This window comes from Tauraco erythrolophus, chromosome 11, assembly GCF_009769465.1.
Source record: "Tauraco erythrolophus isolate bTauEry1 chromosome 11, bTauEry1.pri, whole genome shotgun sequence".
NCBI classification, from domain to species: domain Eukaryota; kingdom Metazoa; phylum Chordata; class Aves; order Musophagiformes; family Musophagidae; genus Tauraco; species Tauraco erythrolophus.
Window position 1 is genome coordinate 6,499,997 of NC_141475.1, and position 24,225 is coordinate 6,524,221.

Here is a 24,225-nt window from a genome sequence, read left to right on the forward strand (position 1 = left end):
GTGGCAGGGGACCAGCCTCTCCCCACAGTGGGTGCCTGGCCCAGTCGCGGTGGGGCCGTGGGTGCGATGTCCCCAGCAGCGGGCTCTCAGGAAGACGCAGTCTGGCTCCCAGGGCTGAGCGCTGCCTTTCTGCAGAGCTGACGCTCGTGTGACTCATCTCAATGCTGTCTCACACTCTGTGGACACAAACACGCTTGTCAACAAGTCTCCTTGCAAGGAAAAACACTGTGCTTTGATGGTTCCCGCTGCATCATTTCCATCATGCCACACCACCAGACACAGAAGCATATTGCTGTCCCTTACAAAGCCCCAGGGAGGTATTTGCTCCCTTCGCCACTGGCCTGTGCCTTTTGTCCACTTAGCACCCATCTGGAAGATGGTTGTCCCTGTCCTTCTGTTTCCCCTGTCAGTGCATCCACTTTGCAGCTTTGAGGGGCTGCAGCAAGCACATTCTGTGCCACGTCCCAAGCACGATGCCCGGATTTTTGGACAGCAGCACATAAAGTTGGAGCTGGCATCTTCCAGAGGAAAGTTTAGCCTGCTCCTTTTATTTTCCCTGCCCAAAGTTATTTTCTACTGCTGCTAATCTCCCCTCCTTTTACAGCCAGGTCTGCATGTGAGCTGGCACTCATGGTGTGCTCTTCCCTTTAACACTGCTCACTTACTCAAACGTCACCCCTGTCTTCAGGAAAGGCAGGAAGGAGCATCCAGAGAACTACAGGACAGTCAATCTCACCTTGATCCCTTGGAAGGAGACGGATGAAATCTTCCTGGAAACCATTTAAAAGCATATTAAGAACAAGAAGGTGATTGAATTTACAAAATCATGCCTGACCAACTTGAGAGCTGCCTCTGAAGAGATGACTTTGCTTGGTGGATGAAGTGAGAGGAGTTGATGTTGTTTGTCTCAGGTCTAGCATGGAAAACCTTACTGTCTCCCAAAATACCCTCACAGACAAACCGATGAAGTATGGGCTACATAAACGGACAGCGAGGGGGACTGAAAACTGGCTGAACTGCCAAGCTCCAAGGGCTGTGATTAGCAACATGAAGTCCAGCTGGAGACCAGTCCCTAGTGGAGTCCCTTGGAGGTCAAGAACGGGGCAAAAAATGATGCTAAACAAAAATGGCCTGGCACTAGGACAGAGTGCACCCTCAGCGAGTTTGCAGGTGATATAAAACTGAGCAGAGTGGCTGATACACAAGAGCATTGTGCCACTGTTCAGAAGCACCTTGACAGGCTGGAGAAATGGTCTGACAGGAACCTCATGGGGTTCAACCAGGTGAAGTGCCAAGTCCTGCATCTGAAAAGGAACAACCCCAGGCACTGGTACAGGCTGGGGCTGGCCAGCTGGAAAGCAGCTTTGCAGAGAAGGACCTGGCATCCTGGCGAAAACCAAGCTGACCGTAAGTCAGCAATGTTGCAGCAAAGGCAGGCAACAGCATCCTGGGCTGCATTAGTATAAGCATTGCCGGCAGGTCAAGGAAGGTGATCCTTCACCTCTACTTCACACTAGTGAGACACATCTGGACTGCTGTGTCCAGTGCTGGACTCCCCAGTACAAGAAAGATATGGACTTACTGGAGCAGGTCCAGGCAAGGGCCACGGAGATGATTAAGGGACTAGAGCATGTCTCATATGAGGAGAGGCTGAGAGAGCTGGCACTGTTCATCCTGGAGAAGAGAAGGTCAGATGGATCTTATCAAAGTGTATAAGCATCCAATGGGGAGGCAGTAAAGAAGATTGAGCTCTTCTCAGTGGTGACAGTGAGAGGACAAGAGACAACGGGCACAAACTGAAATACAGAAAAGTCAATTTAAACATAAGATGTTTACTCTAAGGGTGATTTGGAATGGAATAGGTTGCCCAGAGCATTTGTGGAGATATCCTTGGAGATACTCAAAACCAGACTGGACATGGCCACAGGCAACTGGCTCTGAGCAGGGGGTTGTAGAGTAAATGTCCAGAGGTTCCTTCCAACCTCAACCACTCTGTGAACAAGGCCATCATCCTGGGCTCCCAGCCAAAAATAACACAGCATCAGCCTCTGCTTGGGAAATGCAGCTGCAGCTACCACAGGCACACAGCTCCCACAGCCTTTCCTTTGTGGCTCTCTTCACACATGTCTTTCCTGGCCTTAAACATCTGCAGTGACCCTTCAGTTTCTCTTTCATGCTGTGATCCAAAGAGCCACTGCAGTGTTTCATATCAGCACGTTTTCCTGCCCTCTTCCACCACAGCACCTCACAAATGCCAGATGGTATCTGAGGGTCTTACCAGTGTGTGGTTTAGAGATGTTTTACATGGCTCCTACCTTACACACTGAGATGGTTTGTCCTCCATGGCAGACAAAGCTGGGGGCTTTGAACGCCTGGTTGCCTCCTGAGGGCTGTGACGGGCATACACATCTCTGTGGTTGTAGGGTGGCTGCAAGGTGAGTAAGCCTTGTGGTGGAGCAGAGTGAGTGGGTCTTATCTTCAGGATCTGCTGTCATGTCCTCTCCCCTGCACAGCCCTGCTGGTCAGCTGTGCTGCAGTGCTTTCTTTGTTGATGTCACCTGGTGCCTCCCGAGCCAGGGATATCTTTGCCACATTGATGTCCTGCCATCCTTTGCTCACCACACCGGTGCCTGCATGCTGTCGCTGCCAAGCTCAAGCCAGCAGGCTTCTCTTCTTTCACAGCTCATGTGTTTTAATAGCCAGTGGTGTATCCATCGCGCTATTTTATGAGCATCCAACCACCATTAGCATCACTGCAATGAAGAAGTGTTACAGCCGGTCAGGTACTAAGGGTAAGTAGGCAGCAAGACAATTCCCCACTAGCTATATCACATGCTGATTATCAATGCCAATTAAGTGTCCCATCACTGAGCCCTTTGAGGCTTACAGCTCTCTCCCCCACCTCCACTTTTGTCAATACAAGGTCTGACAAGCGAGCCTCTTTGCCACCCACATGAGATGTCAAGGCATTGGTTCAGTCGCCAGCCTGAAGCCCTGGGGTGCTTTGGCTGTACCTGTGCTCAAACAGAAGAGCAGGCTGGAGCCCTGCTGGTGGCCCCATTGTGGCCATCTCCTGCTCCGTCCCTGCCCCAGGCACCAAGCCCATCCCAAGGGACTGTTTGGGTGCAGTCGGCTCCATCTGAGGAGGGTTCAGGAGACTTTCTCCAGCCTAGAGAGAGCCTATGCTACGTGCCAAGCTGCTTGGTGTGCCCACCTCCCTGCCCAGAGCTGTGCAAGCATGACAATTCAGCACTCTGCTGGAGGGCCCTGGACCTCCAGCTGCACGGGGCAATCTAATACCAGATATCGCATCTTCCTGGCCTTGCTTAGCTCAGGTTTCAGCACAGCATTTCAAATTCACAGTTGCTGAGTACCACCGGTAGCTGTTGAACACATCATTTTAGAAAGCACTGAATGAGGCACTAGACCTCACTGGAAAGTATTGCCACCATTTACTGGGTATGCAGATTGACACGCACGACCAAAATCTTCTCCTACGCAGAAGGAGGTGGTGCTAGAGAAACCCTCAAGTACTAGTGAGCTGTTGGTGCCGGACATCTGCCCTGCGCGTGCAGCCCGTGCCTGTCCTCCAGCCCCACTGGCTGGCCCTGCTCCTCCTGGCCGGGATGCGTGGCTGCACAGCCCTCACGTGCCCTGCCTCCAATGGGACCCGCTGCTGATTTTGTGGTGCTAAACCTACAGGTAACATCACTTTGTTTCTTCTCTCTTGCTATCTTTAAACCACTGAGGAGGCTTAGACGCCTGGTTTCTGTAGGACAGTGCAGCCCTTGTGATGCAGTAAACTGCGATCTCTAAGCCTTTCAGTTTCTGTTCTTACTCCAAGATATTCTCTGGGTACTTTACCTTTACAGCATGCTTACTTTCTAACAGCAGCTGGGAACTGGAAGCTAAATTCATCCCAACATGGGAAACAAGTGATTTAAAAAGATTTCTTTTTTGTTTAAGTGAACTCTTGCATCCCCTTCCAGGGTCCTTCAAAGCAGTTCTGTGGTTAGGGTGACCACACTACTGTTTTCAAGGGCTGCTGTGATAGATAAGCCTGAAAGTACACAAGTTTCAAAAAAGAAAACAAGAAAGTGCGGTGCCTTAGATAGCTGTGTTTGAGAGAGCTGTGAATAACAGCAGCAAGGTCAGAACAGGTGGTTTCCAGGTTTCTTTATGCTGTTAGGAAACAGAGAGGAAAAGCCCCTCACTGAAGTGCTGTGGCAGGGCCCTCACTAAGGGCTCTTCTGCCACACAGACAGTTTATCTGCTCTCTCTTTCTAGCCATGCTTCCCTCCCAGGTCAGGCTGCTGCCCAGGGCCCAGCCAGCAGTCTGTGGCTAGGTTAACACCCCTGTGAAGTACTGCCCTGTCCAAGCCTGTTCTCGTACCTGTGCAGCGTATTTATTAAATCTTTGCTGACAGCTACCCATTCAATTTATAGGGAAGTTGGTGAAACTCAGGGCAGTTGCCATGGAGGTGGCAAGTTTGAAGGCAGTTGATGCAGAAGATGCCATGCTGTACCCCATCCTTCCCACCTAATTTTCCTTCTTCTCCCTCTGCTCAGTTCCAGGTCCCTTCCTTCACCCACCCCAGCAACTCACCCTCAGCTTCCGTGGTGCCCTTAGTCATTTCACCCACCATATCCACCCTTTTCTCCTCTGGTACCTGCTCACTTCTGAGTTCCCCCTACAAGGCAAGAGGAGGATTTTACATGCAAGACTCCCCCTCCAGCACAGCTGCTTCCCTACGGGCATGCCACTGGGAAATACACCAGGTATTTGCCACCATGGTGCTACTGCGACACCCACTGTGCCTTCAACCTCTGCCTTGCTTCTCTTCCTCCAAGCTCCCTGTTAAGGATCTGGAAGGAGCCTACTACTTTGTGAGCTGCTGGAGGAAATGAGCCCAGCACTGGCCTTCCTCCCCAGCTGGTTACCAGCTTCCACAGTGGGGGACAGCTGCTGATCAGGTCTCCTTGGTCTATGGTAGGGGGGAAGCAGAACACGATCCACAGTACTGGTGACCTTGTCTGTCAAGCCCCAGCCTGTTCCTGGTTCTCCAGCAGCAGCAAGATGCTGTTTTATAGCTCTCCATCCTTTTCTCAAAGCTGTAGGTTGCCTCCTAGCCCCTCTGATGCTGCAGCCATCTCACCTACCTCACCTTAAGCATTTCTAGCAGCCACAGGATATGCGAGCTTATCAAACTGCATCTCTCTAAAAAGATATTCTGTGCTCAGCCATATCCTATCTGTGCTATGTGGCCTGTTTCAAAACCCTCTGCTTGCTTCCTCCCTCCTCCCCCCAGTCTCTGGGCTGCCTCCAGGTCACTTGTGAGCCCTGAGCTGCACCAAACCCTCATGGCAGAGCAGGTCACTGGTGCTGGGAACAGCATCTGGGCCACATCTCCAGCTCCAAAGCCAGTGTCGGCCAGAGCCCTTTCACACTGCAGAGCACAGCAGTGTGGTTTGCTTGTGTTGTACTTTGGCAGAGAGGCTGCTGCTGGCGTTGCAGACCAGGGGCAATGAAAAGCAACCTGGGCATCAGCCATGCCAGCAAAGACATCTGCCTCGTGCAGTTAGTGAACATAACGATGTGACAGCTTCAGTCCTTGAGGTAAGGTGTTTCTCTGCTGCTACTTACTGTAGTTCAGAGAGGTTTTCCTCAGGTGACAGCTGTCAGCTTCCTCCCAGGGCGCAGGCAGTGAGCAGCAAGCTTCTGTTGGGAAACCCAGACCAGAGCACACAAAAATTGGGAGAGAGCTCTATGCAGGAGTCCCATCAGTGTCTGCTAGTGCACTGACTTATTTGTGTGTTTATCAGTTACTTCAGAACTGAAGTCCGATTTCGCAGGCAGTGCCCTCACCAACTGACCACATTGCTTGCAGAAGCAAATAACTGCTTAACCAGGCATGTTCAGTCATGGTGCCCCTTCCTACATCTCTGAAAGCTGTAGGATTTCACCAGCTCCTTCACTACTTCACTCTCCTGTTACAGTGGTAAATAACTTTAAATTAAAAGCTTAAATTTTTACCGAAGTGCATTTAGATGCAAGCACAAATTCAGTGACATATACACAGAGTCCCCGGTTCAAAGAATTGTTCCGTGCACATCACATAGACCCACTTTGCACAGGATGGGGTCTGATAAAAGTTGATTTTTATCAGCCCATGAATTCACACTCTTCCCACAACCAATACTCTTGCAAATCATCTAGTAGCCAGTGTGACAGAGGCTCAGTACCTACTACTTACATCTCACGGATTTCTCAGGGTGGCTGGATGCCTGCCTTAAGCAGGAACCACCTAATGCAGCCCTTGATGGCAAGTTCCTTGTTTTGCACCAGTGTTTTCTCTTTCAGGTGTGTCTTTCTCCTTTACATCTGCAGACTCGTACTCTCTCCTGGAACAATTGGGCTTAAAATCAGATTAATACCTCCACCCTCCGCTCCTCTCCCAAGGAGGTGGAGAGCAGCATGCCTCACTCACTCCCTTAGGGTTTCAAGCATGCCTTTGGGATGTAGGAACTCAGCTTCAGCTCTGTTTTCCTCAGCTTGGAGCAGGAGCTCCAGCTTCATAAGGCAGTCCAAAGGCTCAGAAACCTGCCCAGTTAGAGTCAGAGCATGAGGATGTCTATCAAGTGACATCTGCTATGCCCTCGCAGCCCTTCACCCCCTAGTCTGTCTCCCAAACCAGCAGAACTGGTCAAAGAGCTTTTGCTCATGGGTTGTGCTGGGCTTTAGCTTTGGTTGCTGCAATCCCTATCTAGCTCAAAACCAAGCTAAAGGTAATTTTATCCCATTTGCACAGCCTGACTTAAGTAGTAAGTGTTCACATTGTCACAGAATGCTCTCACTATCTACGTGGGCTCTTCTAAGTGCTATTCTGTCCCTCCCCAGTCAAGATTCCCCTATTTAATAAAGACTGTCTGCCATGTCCTATTTGAAGTGTACCTCGAGATATTTACTCATAAACTGAGTAAACATAAACAAAGTTTGACAAATGATGCATCTCAGTTACAGGTTGACCAAGAAGGCCAGCTTTGTAGACTCAAATTTACATTCATAAGAAAGTAAATATTTACTTAAATACCCTTTTTTATAGGAGCCATGCATCTATTAAGAGGTAGGAGGAAAATCTTGCCATGTCTTTTCCCATTTCAGGTCTCAGAACATCATACAACATCTACACATCAGGACAATGAATGTGTCCAACAACTGCAGCGTCACAAATCTAGAAGTGTATCACCATGTTCATCTCATTTGCCTTGCTCTGTATAACATCATTTTCTTTTTTGGAGTGCTTTTTAATGGCCTTGCCCTCTGGGTGTTCTTCTGCAAGATAAAGAAGTGGACAGAAACCAGGGTTTATGTAATCAATTTAGTCTTTGCAGACTGCTTCGTCATCTGCACCTTGCCTTCCATGGCTTATTTGCTCTGGAATAAGTCAACCCGAGACAAACTCTGCCAGTTTACAGAGGCAATGTATATTATCAACATGGTAGTGAGCATGTACATAATTTCATTTATCTCCATCGATCGATACATTGCCATAAAGCACCCCCTGAAAGCCAGGACCTTCAGGTCTCCATCAAAGGCTGCCCTTCTCTGTGGGCTTCTGTGGGTCTCCGTGATAATCGGTGTCACCTTACGGGTTTGGCAGAAACACACCACTCTCTGCTTCCAGATGGACACTACTGCACCCACGACTCTGAGCCTGCTTTCCATGTTCTTCGTTTTTACTCTTCCATTAGCAATCTTGACTTTTTGCTCTATAGAAGTAATCAGGAACCTTAAGAGACATCTGAATCTAAACAAAAATTCACCAGAGGAGAAATTAATCCAGAAGGCTGTTTACATTATTTATGCAAATCTGATTGTATTTCTAGTATGTTTTCTGCCAGCCTACCTTGGGGTACTTGCCAGGTTCATAATAGAGAGAGTTGGAGCTACCTGTTTCCTGATCCAGGTTATGAAGAACTTCTCCTTAATGACAATGTGTATCGCCACATCCAACTGCTGCCTGGATAGCATCTGCTACTACTTTGTGACCAAGGAGTTCCACGAAGCCTTTCTACTGCCCAAACCCTGCACTGAAAAAGCAGATCAAATCCACCCCTCGCAGACACACACTTGCTAAAGGAAGGGGGAGGGAGGACAGGGGGTATAAAACCCATCAAACTCCAAAAATCCCACAACAACTCTGTAACTTCAAGAGAAGATACAGCTTCACCATTATTGGGATAACTATTGCTCTGTATCTCTAGGGAGATCTTTGTTAGGTTTAGCATTACTAAGTCAATTTCAATTTATACTCTGTTTGTATTAAACAAATAAGTTATTTCACAGAGATGTGTAAAAGCGTGTACGTAATCACTGGTCATTAACATGTCTCCATTCCACCCTCCAGCACCTACTTGTTACTGTTTCAGGAAGACAGGCAACCCATGTATGTCTCCCTGTTTTAGTACATTTTGCGGCTAAAATCAATTTATCTTTATTGCCAATACGAACAAAAGAATACATCATGGTTTACCTCATTGTGTATTTCAGGTTGTCTGCATTATTAAAATATTCCAATTTATTTTTATCATATTCCTTCGTCAGGCTGGGGGAGGTTCAGGCAGTACCGGCATATTACAAAGTACATGGCCCTACAAAACAGCCTAGACTCTGCTGACTGCTCTTCCCCTTCAAGTCGATGGGTCAGATAGATGCGAAGGAACGCTTTTAGGATGAAAGCAAAACTTGTCCAGGCACAAAGTCCAGGAGATTTCAGAGCTGAGGCTTCCTGCCAGCTCCCCTCCTGCTGCACTGCTGAACCCTGGCACAGAGACATCTCCCTTACAGCAGCCATCCCCAAGGGGCTGCTGCTCCTACTGTGGGGGAAGCCCTTTTAACTCTGCCTAGAGCTTTGCCACCCAGGTATTGCTATTTCCTTGTGGCACCAGGCTGGCCCTCAGGTTCAGCCTCCTGGTCGCAGTTCAGGGTCAGAGTATCACCCCCAGCTGAACGCCACAGCTGGGTCCGGGTTTCTGCAGCCTGCTCACATTCACACCTCTAACATTTCCATGGGGGGAAATGCATTTACCCGTGAGTCAGCAGCCTAGAAAAGTGGGGGAGTGGGTTGCCCCCCCACATGTTGCGTCCAGTTCTGGAGTCCCCAACATAAGAAGGACATGGACCAGTTGGAGAGGGTCCAGAGGAGGGCCACGAAGATGATAAGAGGGCTGGAGCACCTTTCCTATGAGGACAGGCTGAAAGAGTTGGGGCTGTTCAGCCTGGAGAAGAGGAGGCTCCGGGGTGACCTTATAGCGGTCTTCCAGTACCTCAAGGGGGCCTACAGGAAAGATGGGGAGAGGCTGTTCAGGAGGACCAGTTATGATAGGACAAGGGGTAATGGTTTTAAAATAGAGGGAGGTAGGTTCAGGTTGGATATTAGGAAAAAATTTTTTACTATGAGAGTGGTAGAACACTGGAACAGGTTGCCCAGAGAGGTGGTGGATGCTCCATCCCTGGAGACGTTCAAGGCCAGGTTGGACAAGGCCCTGAGCAACCTGATCTAGTTGGAGATATCCCTGTTCCTTGCAGGGGGGTTGGACTAGATGACCTTTGAAGGTCCCTTCCAGCCCTAACCATTCTATGATTCTATGATTCTATGATTCTATGTTATTCAAATGCTCCCTAGGACTGGGTTTTCTTCTTTCTAAATACTAAAAAATCTCCAGAACAGCCTCCGAGCTCTGCCCAGGCAATGTTCAGAGCGCTCCAGGGGACAGTGTGGAGGAGTCTTGCCTGCCCACTTACATGTTTTTCCATGTGACCTACGTCTGCCTTCAGGGAGCCCACGGCTACTGCTCAGTCTGCTGCTGTCACCTTTGGGACCGTGAGCTCAGGGACATGAACTGACGAGGGAGTCAGAGTCTGGCATCCATCAGTTTGCTCACATAGATGGGACTGCAAATGTTGCAGCCAACAGAAGCCATCAAAACAACTATAAAATACCACTGGGGCATGTTCTTAAACATATTTCTAAAGTTCCTGACACGTCTGGTGTGCTCACTGCCACACCGGTATCTGTTGCCCACGGACGGTTGGCAGCGACTGTCGTTACCAGTGTGGGCTTTCCAGTGATGCTGATGAGCACTGTTAGACACCTGGCTGCTTCGCAGAGAACAAGCAAGCCTGTAATGTCTGACACCTTTTTTGTAAAGACACCAAAGAGAAGCATGGTGGGTCTCTTCACCCCGGGCTCACTATCATGGGGTGCACAAGTACCAACGTGCCCCCTCGGAAAGGCCATCGGTCCCCACACTGCTGCCTGTCTGGGGCATGCTCTGCAACCCCGCTGGAGGCTGCTTGGGCTGCTGTGCTCCCTGGGGATCTTTTGCTGCCAGAAGGGCAATTTGCAACCATTATAGGTTTTATTTCAGAAATCATTTGTTTTCCCACTACTGAAAATATTAAATTTTAATTGCTACTTTGTATGAGGTGAGTGGGGGGAGCACAGACTGGGTGGAAAAAATGATGGTGAAGCACTGAGCTGATGTGAGTAGAACAACAGAGGGCACCAGAGACTCGACCGTCCCAAAAAGTACATGATAAATGAAACACTTTTGAGGAACAAGAGTTCATTGCTGTGTTTCAGCGCTTCAGAGCTGTCAACAGCAGGCTCCCAGGCAGCTGTGCCCTGCACAGAGCAGCAACCTGCACCAGCACTCACAGCCCCGACAGATCTCCTCCCCTGCCAGGACACCTGCATCCACACTGCAACCTTTCTGAGGACTAAAGCCACCCGACAGCCCCACAAGAAACAGGTAATACCTTTTAATTCTTCCCACTGCGGTGTGTGGCACTGTGGTCTGGTCAGTCCTTCAGGGTGTGGTTTCTCACCTCTTAATTGAAGCACTAGCCAGGGCTGCCTCCTCTCAATCCTCAGTGCTACAGAGATGCCACAGTTTCCTCCTGCTTTCACAGCTGTTACGCCTCACTGTTTTGCAGCCACGCGTGTCATTCAGGGGGTCTTCAGCCCTCGCTGTGGTTTCACACCAGTTCTTCTTGCTGTGCCTCTTCTGTGAGCGTGGATGCACCCAGCTCTGGGCATGCTGCGGCACAGGACCTTGAGAACCACCGCCGGCTCTGCGCTGACATGGGGGATTCAATGGTGCTGGGATGCCCAGCCCGGCCCAGAGGGCTCAGCTGCTTCTTGGGGCACTGCTATGCATGCAGAGAGTGACTGTTTCACTGCGGGATGACTGTGGTAGGCTGGCAGGGGAAGGCTGCAGGGTAGGTAGTACCACAGTGCAGCCAAGGACCTGTGAGGCTGAAAGCCCAAGAGAGCCAGGACACCAGCTGTTTGTTAGATCCTCCATAAATTCCACCCTAAAAATGACTGTATCCCTGTGGGTTCAGTAGTGCCATATCACTTCCGGTGCCAGGGCAGGTGCTGCACCTTCCTCTGTGCTTGCCAAATCTCTCTCCCGGTCTTGGACCCTAAAAGCAGTTCACTTAGTTCATGCAATCAGATGTTTTCACTACAGTTTAGATGTTGATGCTTAAAAGCTGCTGACTTATAAGGCAATGTATTTATAAGAGATTGTAGGAATCTGGGTGTTTTCCTTTTCTGTCTCATTGTAAACATTTCCTTTATGAGCCACAGACTAAGTCTGATTCATCCTCCGCAGCCTCCTTGCTGGTAGCAGATGCCCTGAAATATTTAAACAACACCAGGTCTAAGTTCTTGTTTTCTGCTCCAGCAACATTTTGGTGTCTTATCTTTGGAGGTTGAGATGAGACATGTGTACTCGCTTTCCCGTCTCTCTTTGGAGACCTGTTATCTGCTGGGGCTGGTGGTACCCATGCTGATCTATCCCTCCCCAGCAAAAGAAGTGGTTTTGTGCTTGGGGGTAGCCTGCCTGCAGCAAGCACACACTCCCCCAGCCTGTAGCAGCATTCCCACCACCCCCAGGACTAAAGCCACCTGAGCTACCTTCCAGGTGGAAGGGCTCAAGTCCTGCGGAGGTTCCCAGGCCTGATAAGACCCAGAGCAAACCCATGGATGGCTTCAGCAGCAAAGCAAGGGTCTTGGGGGCAACAGGGGAATGCTGCTCAGCTCTGCTTCGGGCTGCCCTAAAGCCAGTGGCTCTCTGATAACCACAGCAGCAGCAAAGATACAAGACCACAAAAATTATCATTTTGCTTTGCAGACCCTTTGCTACTATCCAAACTGCATAAACCAGGACTGCATGGAGGGCAAAGCAGGCTTAACCCCATAACAGCTGCACGAGAGTGTTGCCTCTGTGTTTTTGGGTTAGCTGGTGGCAAGAGACAGTGTTACTTCGATGGCTTTGATGGCTGAGGGACAGATGGTGCTGATGAGCCACCAAGCCCCTCCAGGGGCTGCCTACATTTGCAGCGCAGGGGTGCCAGGGGCCGCAGAGCCATGAGAGTGAGAGCACTGCAGCAGGACCCAGCTCAGAGGACCTGTCCCTGAGCCCAGTCTCATGCCTGCACCCTTTTCTCATAGAGACGGCCCAACATGGAGAATTGCACCAAAGACGACGCACTGCAGAATAGCATTGTGCTATTTCAACTGATCGTCTACATCCCAGTGCTCTCTTTGGGGATCCCATTGAACATGATTGCCTTCTGGGTCTTCTGCTGCAAACTCAAGAGATGGACCGAGACCAGGGTGTACATGATCAGCCTCGTGGTTGCGGACAGTTTTCTGCTCTTTGCCCTACCTTTCATGATATATTTTACCAAGCATGACCATCCTATGGACGAGCTGTGTTTCATCATACAGAACATCTATTTTACAAACATGCCTATGAGCATCCTTACCATCACTCTGATTGCGATTGATCGATACATTGCAATCAAGTTCCCTCTAAAAGCAAAGATTCTGCGATCTCCACTGAAATCAGCTTCTATCTGTGGGTTTCTTTGGATAACGCTGATAATTTATTCCTACTTGCGTCAAAAATTTCTTCACATAAAGGAAGAATTCTGCCTTCATAAACAATCTATTCAACTTAATTATTCATTGTTACTCGCTATTATCTTTGAGTATTTTATCCCCTTAGGGATTGTGATTTTTTGCTCAGTACAAGTCATCAAATGTCTCAAAAAGAAGATGGCCACAAGCCCTCATGAGACAAAATTAGTCCAGAAAGCAATCCACATTGTTTCTGTGAATTTGTGTGTGTTCATCATATGTTTTTCACCTTTGTATGTCACATTGCTCTTGCGGTTTGCAGTGGATGTTGCTGGAGCTTGTACTCTGCTCTCGAAAGTTAAAGCTTCTATTCAGATCTGTGCATGCTTAGCAAATTGTAACTGCTGTTTGGATGCATTTTGCTATTACTTTGCAGCTAAGGAATTTCAGGAATTTCCTTCTCTGTTCCCTATTTGTATATCGATTAGGTCCAAGATGAACCAAAGCCAAGAGTCAACAGTCACCCACAGATTGAGCCATGACATAAAAAAGGTGTAGCGCACTATAGGCCTCAAGAGCCTGTCGTGGTTTAGGCTGGCAGGCAACTAAACCCCACACAGCTGCTTGCTCACCCTCCCTGACCCCCCAGGGATGGGAAAAAGAATTAAAGGGGAAAAAGGAAAGAGACCTGTGGGTTGAGATAAGAACAATTTAATACTACTGCTACTAATATATGAATATATGCATATGTATAATGATAATAATATATACAAACAAGTGATGCACAGTGTAATTGCTCATCACTCAGTGACCAAGACCCGTCTCATCCTGGATTAACGATCCCAAAACAGATAAGTCCCAACACTGCAAGCCCGGATGAGCGAGAGGCCCAAAAAGAGAGTGAGAGAGAGAGAGAGTGCACTCCGAGGGTCCGAGAGTGAGAGTTCCAGAAGAGCAAAGGCCCTTCTTTCCGGCTGATCCTCACCTTTACACTGAACGTGACACTGCGTGATATGGAATACTTCATCGGCCAGTTTGGCCCTCAATCCTAAGTTCAAACCATAATGGGAGTTGGGGACCCTTTGTCCCGGCCATGCTCCTCCCCTATCCTGTTGTGCTCCCGCACACTGGCAAGAACACGGCAGCTGAAAAGTCCTTGAGGCCTCAGTGCCAAATATAAACACCAGTGTACTGTCAGCGTTCTTCTCAGAGCAAGTCTCAGGCTAGAACCAAAACACAGAGCTCTTCTGGCTGCTTAAAAGAAGAGCTAACTCTGTCCCAGCCGAAACCAGGACAGAGCCACAGCGCTGCTGAAGTTTTGAGGAAGAGGGAATGGGACTACCTACAGTATTTACAATCATTGTATGTATAGGCATACCTGCAAAAAAGGGCAATCCCTCCAATGGATCTGATATTAACTTGAATTTCATCCTTCTGTCCTTAGTGACTTGACTCCAGCTCTCTCTATTGTCTTGGATTGTTGTATTGCAGCTTCAGGCATCTCCTAGTCAAGAGGGAGAGCCACATGGTATGGAGAATAGATGATAAGGGCATTGTTTGCACCACGTGCTTATTTGTAGATACCATGCAGCTAAACATTTTTAATGTGATGAGATCTTCAATGGGCACCCTGTCTGGTGAGAGGTGATTGCATCTGCCCAAGTTGTCACAGCCTCATGCTGCAGGAGCGTTGATGCCCAGAAAACGGCAGTGAGCAACAGGAGGCAGATGCAGCCCTGATCCCTCCCTCACCATCCATGAACAGTTTTCAGGGGAGGTTTGGTGAGAGTGGGGTGTGTAAGGCCCTTCTGCAGAGATAACGCAGGCTTACAGCTGAGGGCTTCTCAGCATTGCCCTGTGTGATGAAGCATTGCTTTAGATTTGCTTTTTTTTTTTTTCTTTCAGCTGCTTGGACAGTGCACAGTGGGGGTTCAACTGCTCCCCTGCACCTCATTTTGAGACATTTAACTCTTTCCATGCATTATAAAGAGAACTTTGATCTATCTTAGTTGGATCCCAGACCAGGCATCAGTTCTAATGTCTGGCTTTCCAGGCACCATGTCCTTGCTGACTATGCACGATGTATCCTCCCACCCCACAGGGAAGTGACAACAGAGCAGCTCAAAACAGCTAAGCAACAAAGGGAGGTCTTGAGGCACCAGAAGGAAATGACCCCTAGAGAAACCTAGGCTGAGAGGAGAGCCAGTGCCAGGGCGTGACTGCTTCATGTTTATCTGCATAGAAATTTCATCTAATATTTTATCACACTTACTTTAATAACTTATAGTCAGTGTGGGAAACATTACAGAGTTTTTGAAACATGTGTGATAGTTGTATCTCTGTTGGCTTCATGGTCCTTGACTTTGAGTGTCTTCTGACTTGTAAACCCCTAAAAAACTGCTCCAGGGAATACAAACCCATACTCTGCACATTTAAACCCACAGAAAATTAACCTTCTTTGTGACAACTTACAAAAGTAGTTCCCAACAAGTAGCCTGTCACCTTCCAGTGTCTGCAGACCATATGCTGAAACCACTGTTTAGACACAGGTCAAACAAGATAGGAAACGACTATTACCATCACAGAAAACACTCCCCATCCAAACGTTAGACCTACCTCCGTTGTGTCAACACTTTGGCAGAGGTCCCAGCATGATGGAAGCTGCAGTGAGCAACTGGGGCATAAAAATGAATTAAACTACCCAGGTCATTCAGTCGATCATTTATGCCATAATTCTCTTCTTTGATGTATTATTTATGCTCTGGCATTACATTTGCAAGCAGAGCAAAAGCACCGTGTGTGTATGTGACCAACTTCATCACCGCACACTGTTGTTTGGCCCTCATTCTGCCTTTTAAAGTCCAATTTCAAAGACAGGAAAAGATACAAGAGACAAATAGTGCCTGACCTTAAAAAAAACATCTATTGCTTAAGGAGATGCATGAATGTTGTCACCTTTGTAGCTGTCAACAAATATGCTGCAATTAACTATCCTCAGAGAGCAGGAGGCTTAGTGTCCCCTTAGCCCATTCTCCTTTATGGTCTGCTGTCGATCTTCATGACAGGCACCACTTACATGTCCAGGCAAGTGATGTTCAGCAGGGAAAAAGACTTCAGTTTTCAGAAACAGGACAGGGGGCCTTCAAAAACCCTTTTGGCTGTGGGGTCCGTTTCTGGGATTTTGCATTTCATTGGTTATAACGAATGCCTGTTCGAAACAGAATGTTATGAATGTTTTTATTGTTTTGAAAAAAAAAAAAAAGATATAGTTTGATTCATATCAACTAGTTGTCATACTGTTAATCCAGAAACCAAACAACTTATTATGAACCCAGTCATGTTCGTGTTTTCTCCCTGTTAACATGGGACACCTTGTCCAATTTACGATGGGCTCCAATTAGGTCATCTACTCAAACACCAAACAGCAATGCTTTTGTGCATGTGGCCTCATGTACAGGCCTCATGGAATAGCAAAAACCAACCGCTGTTGAGATGCCATTCGCTACTGGTTTGTAACTAAGGAATTTCAGAGCACTTTCTTCTTACCCAAGCCTACAGCTTTTAAATCCAGGAAGGACCACAGTCAAGGCACTCTATTAACCTAAGCAGCTGCCATGGTTTCACCCCACCCAACAGCTAAGCACCACATAGCTGCTCGCTTGCTCCCCTCCAGTGCCAAAACCAGTACAACAGCTGCGCTAAATTAATAGTTGCCACTTCTGTACATAGCCAAGATCACTGCATATAGAGCTCTGGGAAGTGAATGTTTTTTTTTTCTTGTAGGAAGCAAATTAAGGTCTCCCACTGTTCAAGTTCCAGATTTCAAAAAAGTGTTTCTTTTTCTTATTGTAAAGTGGAAATTTGTTGACTTCACAATCCCTGAATGATTAAGTAATTTTTTTTGTTATTAGTACTGAACACTATGAAAACAAAAAAGGAAACATTCTTTTGCAAGTGAAAATAAAGCTATCTATAAATAAATATTCATTTATTACCATTATACATCAGAGTTCTCTATTATCAACGCTAAACCTGTACTGGAGATTGTGAGAAGAGACTAAGCTACCACGTTATAAGATCTGCCTTATAACAGGATATTTATAGTGCAACCCAAAGATGAGCAACAAACTTTCTGACTACCTGAAGATGTAAGTACTACCTTGGACAAAAAATAATTATCTGGTTTACGTGTCAAATGATAACAATATTTATGATAGGTTCCTGACACCTTTCTTCAGTCTGAACAAAACTTCAGCTCCCTGAGTGTTCCCAGTAAATGAAACAGATGAATTATCACCACCTGGGCTGCAACAAACTACCAGCCATTATACAGCACTGGAATAGCAATCTACAAGGCCAGTGACACGGTTATCCACAAATCTTTCCTGTTTCCTAGCACAAGAGTCTGGGTGATGATAGTGGGGAGCAGTAGCCACAGTCCATCAGCAGCTCCAACAAGCAGGGCTGGACCACTGCATTCTTCTAACATTTCAGCAACATATAATCATATAATCTCTTTGTACCTTAAAAGAAAAAGATGCTAACAATGGCTTAAACTTTAAATGAGCAAACTGATGATGCAGTCAAAACTTAGGCTTGAGGAAAAAAAAAAGAAAAAAAAAAGAAAAGAAACCACAAGGAAAAGCCTCCAGGGTAATCCAGAATCTTGCTTCTAAGTGACTAACCATCAGTTTTCACATTTTTGGCCCTTCTAAGCAGGGAAGGCAGGGGCTGGCATTAGACAGTATTTTGCCATTTGTTGGCATTTGGGCAGGTCTGAAATCTGAGTTCTCACCAGCGGTTTGGACTCCAGCAGCACTCCTCTCCTGGGGGCTGAAGGACACATATCAGGGAGACATTCGCATTTTAACGAGTTGGGTGCTGCTTTCAGGTTTTGGTGGTATCTCTGCGTGTTTGGTTTCTCAGTGCAGTGCAGTTGTTCCAATCATGGGCATTGCGCTGCTGTCTCCAGGGGAGTATGCAAGCCCCGAAGCAGCGGCAGGCAGCTGGGAAGCACCGGCTTTGCTATGCTCTCCCCGGTATGTTTGCACAGAGACACTCAACTGATCCCTTCAGTGTTGCTGCTGCAACATGAGAGAGGACTATGGAGAGGGCTGTAGTTCAGAGAGCCCTGCCAGTGCGTTATCTGCCACAGCTCAGTTCATCTGCGGTGCTAACAAAAGGGAAAGGGGAAACAGTGTCAGCAGCCAGGGTTAGTCATTGTGTGAGGTTAATGCAGTTAGCCTAAAACTGCCATTTCACAAGCTTTCCATGCTAAAAATAAGACTGACACAGTCTGCTCCCAACCCTGTAGTTCTGTTTTGGTCAAGATCATCTGTTGCACCATCACATCTTCCCGTGAGAAAGCCAGGAAAAAGCCACATGGGGCAGAGGCACTGCAGAACCCCATTGCCATAGGGTAGTGCGGTGTCCCGTGTCCCCCTCACATGTGTGGAGTGGGTACCGGTACCTCTCTCACCTTGCCAGAGCCCCTGTCCCACTGTGATGTGCCAGCAGCTACAGCAGGGCACATCCTCTGGGAGGCAGAGAAGACTGAGATCTTCCCTGGCAGGGAAAGGAGGCAGGAGCCCATCAAACCTGAGCTGTCTTGTCTATTAGCAATCTGCACCAGGAGCACAGGAAAACTTCACGAGAAGGGCTTTCTTTGACTGGGAAACAACTTCAAGCAAGACATCAGGCAGAGCTTGCAAGGGAAGGAAAAATGATTGTGCAGAACAGAAATAAGTTTTAGAGATCAAAAAGTGTAAAGATCAAACTGGTCTTAGCAAACTCTTCCCTTAGATATGAAAAGCTACCTATATACACTTAAATTATAAGCAGAGTAGTGAGATCACCCAGAACTGCTGCTGATAAAAACAACAACGTTGTCCAGATAGGACCTGAAAACTACCTGATTACTTTATCACAGCTTTCAGTAAGTCCAAGTCCAGAATTTTAAAGGAATTGGCACGTGAAATCTCACACCAGCAACAAGGCTTTTAAATAAATCAGCCAAAATAAGATCAGGGGGCAGAGACCACTAAACACAGTCCCTTCACTAGGATGGGGGGAAAAAAGGGAAGAGTCTGACCAGTAACAGCTCTACCATGCTCAGACCTAAAAAACATGCAGTTTCACAACATGTCTGAATAACATCAAATGGGAGGGAGCAAACAGAAAGGCAAAAGTTAAGTGGTGCTTCACCTTACAAGAGTATTTTGCCTCATTGGCTTCTTTCACTAAGAAAATCACTTTTCCAGCCCAGGTGTGGTAGACACTGGCATGATTCTGTGATTCTGTGATCAGTAAAAGGTCCTTTGGAGCACGTTGCAAACGGTAACGCACTTTGTAGGCCCCCAGACTGCTCCGCTGGAAAGCTGCCAGCAAGGAAGTGAGAAAACAGCACAAGTGTCACCTGCACTGCACCGCATGGTGACAGCACCCACAGGGCTGAGACAGGCTGACAACTGCGGCGGCAGGGGAAAGCACCAAGTGAGCATCGTTGGTCCACGGCGGCCGTAATAAAACCTGTGACTGGATGGAAGAAGAGGGCCATAAGCAGCTGCAAGAGCCTAAAGGGTGGCTGATGTGGAGCCAAGGTGGAGAGAAGAGAAACACGAGGATCCTGATGCAGCAGTGTCCAGGAATCAGACAGGGACCTGAGAGCCACACCAGGAGACACGTAAGTTCTCTGCAGATAACACTTCATTGTAGCTTTGCCTACTGGTAGCTGGTGTTGAGTTGCTCTGACATATCCTGGTAAACCTGCTGATCACAGCCAGCTGCTTTGTGCCTGGTGACAGAGTCTGTCCCTCCCTTGAAACTCGACTGAGCTGATGGGAGACGTAGCTGCCCTCGTCTCACCACCACAGCACCAAGCTGTGGATGAGAAGCATCACACTGGAGAGTTGCTATGAGCTGAGCTCCCTCTAGGCTTGATTATGACTGCTCATGGTTAATACTGGTAGTGATTGCCTTGACATAGACAATAGGAATGTGTGGACAACACTTGAAGATGATGCAAAGTGAAGTGTTTTCCGTACAGTGGTGAAACTATCACAACCCAGGAGCTGGATGACTTTGAAAACTAAAGTACTAACAAGGACCAACACATGAAAATGATGCTGGTTGGGGATCAAAGAGCTGGGTATTCTAAGTCAGTAACCACTTACAAGCATCCACCAAGAAGCAGCCACAAGAAAGGCAAAAGCAATCCCTGGAAACTCAGGAAAAGGATTTAAGCTAAGCTCTGTACGCTATTACACTGGCAAGGAATTAATCTCAAAGGCTGGTTTGTAATGCACAGACAATGCAGAAATACTCCTGAAGCCGCTCTAAGATGACCTGGGAAGTGGGAAGGGGAAACATGTTTCCCCAAGATGGCGATTCAAGGTACTAACAGCAGGACCTTTGAGCTCGTTGACCAACTTGTCTGAGCTCTCCTCGTAAACAAGTTGCAAGGGACAGCCAAGGAGGAGCCCCTGGCCAGTAGGCGCCTGCAACCGCAGAGCAGTCGCAAAGTCAGCAGGTCACAGGGTCACGGTGCCACATTTTCTCAGAATTGCTGGTTGATGAGAACTATGGAAGATGAGAGAATTACCGTGATTCAGAGTGAAACCTAGTTATAATAATCAGAAAACTCTCTGCAAACCACAGCCTTCACCTCTCCAACAGCTCTGTGAATGGGACGGGGGGTCTGCTGGGGCTGCTCTGTCCTGGGGCTCAGCAGCATGACAGCATGTGGCAGGCCCCACTCCAGGCCCAGCAGGAGCGGCAGTCTAGAAGGCAGAGAGCAGACCTCAGGAACTTCTAGGCCAACGGGTCCCCTCCAAGCCATGTGCACAGCCTGTTGGGCAAGGAAGGTCAATGAGCGTTGCTCGGTGAGACATCAGGCACTGGAAAGCAAATCAAAGGAAAAACCCAAAGCCATTCCATCACCAGAGAAACTGCTGCAAGGTTGCATTGCAGACGAGCGCTTCACCTCACTGCAGGACTATTGCAGGCTCCTCAGTCAACAGGGGGTGGTACGAGCCATGCCAGTGGTGACAGAGGAAGCTCAACCCCGGGGAAACACATTGAGGAGGGGTGAGGGCGCTTCCTCCACCAGCCTTGCTGGTGCCACAGCCACCAGCAAAGGGTCATCGAAGGGCACCTTGCTGGTCAAGTGCCAGGAGCAGTGCTAGGAGGGCTCACCGTGCCTGCATGCCGCACCGCAGCTGTCTGGAAGAACATTCACTCTCTCTGAGGACGGCGAGTGAGCAGGTAATTCCTCCTGGTTATTTGCTGACCTGGTTATTTGAGCTCTGCAAGGCACTGCCTTTCCCCAGCCATAACGGGACACCAAAATGGTCATGGAGAAATTGAGGGAGGGCTGGAGCCTGTGTATTTTCAAAGGCTTATTTTGATATTGGCCACATTAGGCACATTTTGGATGCTTAAGGGCTGTCTCAGCCTTTCCTAGATCTCCCCGTTGTCTCTTAAAATCCACCCTTCTTTCTTCTGGGCTCATAACTCATTCCTTGTGTCCAAAGCACAGAGCTACTGCAGGTATCGGCTGTAGCACATTCCCTCACCTCTAAAGAGGTCTCCCAGCATGATTTCTCAGCAGCATGACTTTCAAAGCTAGCTGAGAGCTGCAGCCGCACATAGATGCTGCAGCACTGCACGATGATTTGCTCGCTTGGGATGATTTCGAGCCTCGGGAACATACATCCGTGGAGCCATGTTCTCCTTGCAGGGAAAATCCAAAGACATCTCAGACCTCCCAGCTCTTTTCTGTCCGTGAACAGTTGCATCTACAATATACTCCTGTATTAACTTCTGCAAAGCAGGAGGGCAAACAGCAATATTGCCCCTAGATCCAGGGTGATAAAACCACCCAACTAGACCAGACACAGCTCGTCTCTCTATTTCCCGTTGCTGCTGATCACTTTTCTTGTTATGACATTGGTGGGGTTTTTTTTGTCTTGGGAGTGTGGCAGATTGCTCCAGTACTTCTGAGACAAAGACCGATTTTCACAGTCCTTGAAAGGCAGCACGTAGCATCCAGAACTCTGACTCTTGCTGCAGACCGCTAAATGCTACCACTGAGCACAGGATTCAATGGCAGCCAAAAATAATGAGAAATGTGCTAATAATTGCTCTTATCACTAATGAGTAGTGATGCAGAGACAGCTGAGGTCTGAAGGAGAGGTCAGCTGTCCTGTTGCAGCACATCTCCCAGAGCATTTTGAGCTGTGAGGATGCTGTCTGCCTTCTCCTAAGCACCGCTATAAGGAGAGCAATGAGAGCTGAATTTAGGCATCACTTTTCCATTTCCAAACAGGCTGTAACAGCTCACATAACTCTTAGCTGCAGGATACCTGCTTCTGCCTGACCTGAGTCTGGCCCAAAACAAAGACCCAAGTATTTTCCCCTGCTGCCCTCCACAAGCAGTCTTTCCCACAGGACCCAGTGAGAACCTGCATTTTTCTCTCCTCCACAAATGATCAGGCTTGTGTCCCTCTCCCTCCCTTCCCACCAGATACCCTACAGACAGCTCTGCTCTGCAGAGTCATCTCCACAGTCCAGTTTTCACTGTTGGCAAGCCCAGAACTATCTGAATTAATCACTCAGTTGAGAGTCTAGCTTCTAAAAGGTTTAATCTGCTTTTTCAGGAACTGTGCCTCTTAATACCCCCAAAATGAACCTCAGCAGCTGCAGTATCACAGCCTATGAAAGCTTTCCACTTGTCCAGCTGTGTATTTACATCCCAGTTTTGCTTTTGGGCATTTTGCTGAACGTGTTGGCGCTGTGGGTGTTCTGCTACAAACTCAGCAAATGGACAGAAACCAGAGTATACATGGTCAACTTGGCTGTGGCTGACTGCTTGCTGCTCTTTACTTTGCCTTTTAAAATGTTATCCCAGTTCCATCAGCTGGAGGCAGGCAGATGGTGCCTGGTTCTGGAAGGTGGCTATTTCATAAACCGCTTAATGAGCATCGGTATCATCACTGTCGTAGCAGCCGACAGGTACCTCGCAATCAAGTACCCTTTGAAAGCCAAGGCACTGAGGTCGCCACTGAAGGCAGCTTTTGCCTCTGGACTTCTTTGGATAGTCATCATCTGTGTGATATCCCTCATTAAAAAGTTAGAGGACCGAGGACAAGATAAACTTTGCTTTGAAAAATCTTCTGTTAAGCCCTCAGTGATCACACTGTGTGCTGTTATTGTAGGGTTTTTCATACCACTGCTTGTCTTGAGTTATTGCTCCATACAAGTCATTGCAGAACTCATGAGAAAGAAGAATGAAAACTGTCACAAGGAAAAGTTGATCAGGAAGGCTGTCTACATCGTGTCTGCAAACTTGGCTGTGTTTATTGTATGCTTTTTGCCTCTTTACCTTGGGCATCTCCTTCGCTTTATAATGGACTCCATCAGCTCCGACTGCTCTGTAATACAGAGGGTTAACAATTTTGTTCACCTCGCCTCTGTCCTCGCAAACACGAACTGCTGCCTGGATGCTATTTGTTACTACTTTGTCAACAAGGAATTTAAGGAAGCATCTCCCAAGCTAGCAAAGTCCAAATCCGAAGCCAGTGGAGAAGCTGAAATTCAGCTCCCACACATAACATGTTAGTGCAAAGCACACGCAGCACACGTTTTAGACTTGATCTCTTCAAGCTCAACTGGGACTCAACAGCAAGCTTTCACACTTTCTTGTCGTGTGAGTGGGATGGAGGGACTTTCTGCTGATGGGAAGGATTCAGCCATGTGAAAATTAGCCCTGACTCAGACAACCGCAGCAGTCCAGATCCTAATGTAATGATCTAGGTTGCTACTGATAACTCTCTGCCTTATGCAAATTTGACTAAAATGATAGCTCTCCCTGCAAAACTTGTCTTTCATTTTCCCAGAAAGCTCAAAACAAGTACAGCCAGTGGTAAAGTGGATTTTTCTACCTTCTCCTCACCTTGGATCGGTTTTCATGCAGCTGTAGCTGTCACAAAGAACCAGAGGTTATTCCAAATATCAAAAAAGAAAAAAAAAAGTCAAAGTGAAACCACTGCAGGAAAAGAAAGGAGGATGTTTTTATAAGTCACAAACGTCTTGTGTTTTATATGGTAATAATGCTCAGTCACAGTAGCAGAGGCAGATTTAGCCTGCTTTAGACAAGTTTACAGCACCATTCATACTACATAACAGCTACAAAAATGGTCATCACTCACAATACAAGGTCAGAAGAAACTGCAATTGCTTCTACCAGGAAAAACTTTACATCAAAAGCGTTTGAGTCAAACAGCATTAAAGC

The 24,225-nt window shown here is 47.7% G+C and overlaps 3 protein-coding genes across 3 annotated transcripts; all 3 read left to right on the top strand.

Annotated features, from left to right (window-relative positions):
• Nucleotides 1-4,475: 4,475 nt before the first annotated feature.
• Nucleotides 4,476-8,138, top strand: LOC104383736 (G protein-coupled receptor 35). Its single transcript, XM_009991968.2, has 2 exons — nucleotides 4,476-4,522; nucleotides 7,163-8,138. Exons 1-2 carry the CDS (start codon nucleotides 4,476-4,478, stop codon nucleotides 8,136-8,138), a joined length of 1,023 nt encoding a protein of 340 aa, XP_009990270.2.
• Nucleotides 8,139-10,759: 2,621 nt separating this feature from the next.
• Nucleotides 10,760-14,358, top strand: LOC104383737 (G protein-coupled receptor 35). The gene is made up of 3 exons (XM_009991969.2): nucleotides 10,760-10,815; nucleotides 12,525-13,447; nucleotides 14,325-14,358. The coding sequence occupies exons 2-3, from the start codon at nucleotides 12,537-12,539 to the stop codon at nucleotides 14,356-14,358; spliced, it is 945 nt and encodes a 314-aa protein (XP_009990271.2). The 5' UTR covers nucleotides 10,760-10,815; nucleotides 12,525-12,536.
• An 8,244-nt stretch (nucleotides 14,359-22,602) lies between these two features.
• Nucleotides 22,603-23,553, top strand: LOC104374509 (G protein-coupled receptor 35). Its single transcript, XM_009980639.2, has one exon. The coding sequence runs from the start codon at nucleotides 22,618-22,620 to the stop codon at nucleotides 23,551-23,553; it is 936 nt and encodes a 311-aa protein (XP_009978941.1). The 5' UTR covers nucleotides 22,603-22,617.
• Nucleotides 23,554-24,225: the final 672 nt, after the last annotated feature.

Bases quoted from the DNA above. Each gene is read 5' to 3' on its own strand.
- LOC104383736 (XM_009991968.2), top strand. From the start codon at position 4,476: ATGGAGGTGGCAAGTTTGAAGGCAGTTGATGCAGAAGATGCCATGCT. The intron at 4,523-7,162 runs GTACCCCATCCT...TTCCCATTTCAG, and splicing joins GATGCAGAAGATGCCATGCT to GTCTCAGAACATCATACAAC.
- LOC104383737 (XM_009991969.2), top strand. From the start codon at position 12,537: ATGGAGAATTGCACCAAAGACGACGCACTGCAGAATAGCATTGTGCTA. The intron at 13,448-14,324 runs GTCAACAGTCAC...CCTGCAAAAAAG, and splicing joins AAGATGAACCAAAGCCAAGA to GGCAATCCCTCCAATGGATC.
- LOC104374509 (XM_009980639.2), top strand. From the start codon at position 22,618: ATGAACCTCAGCAGCTGCAGTATCACAGCCTATGAAAGCTTTCCACTT.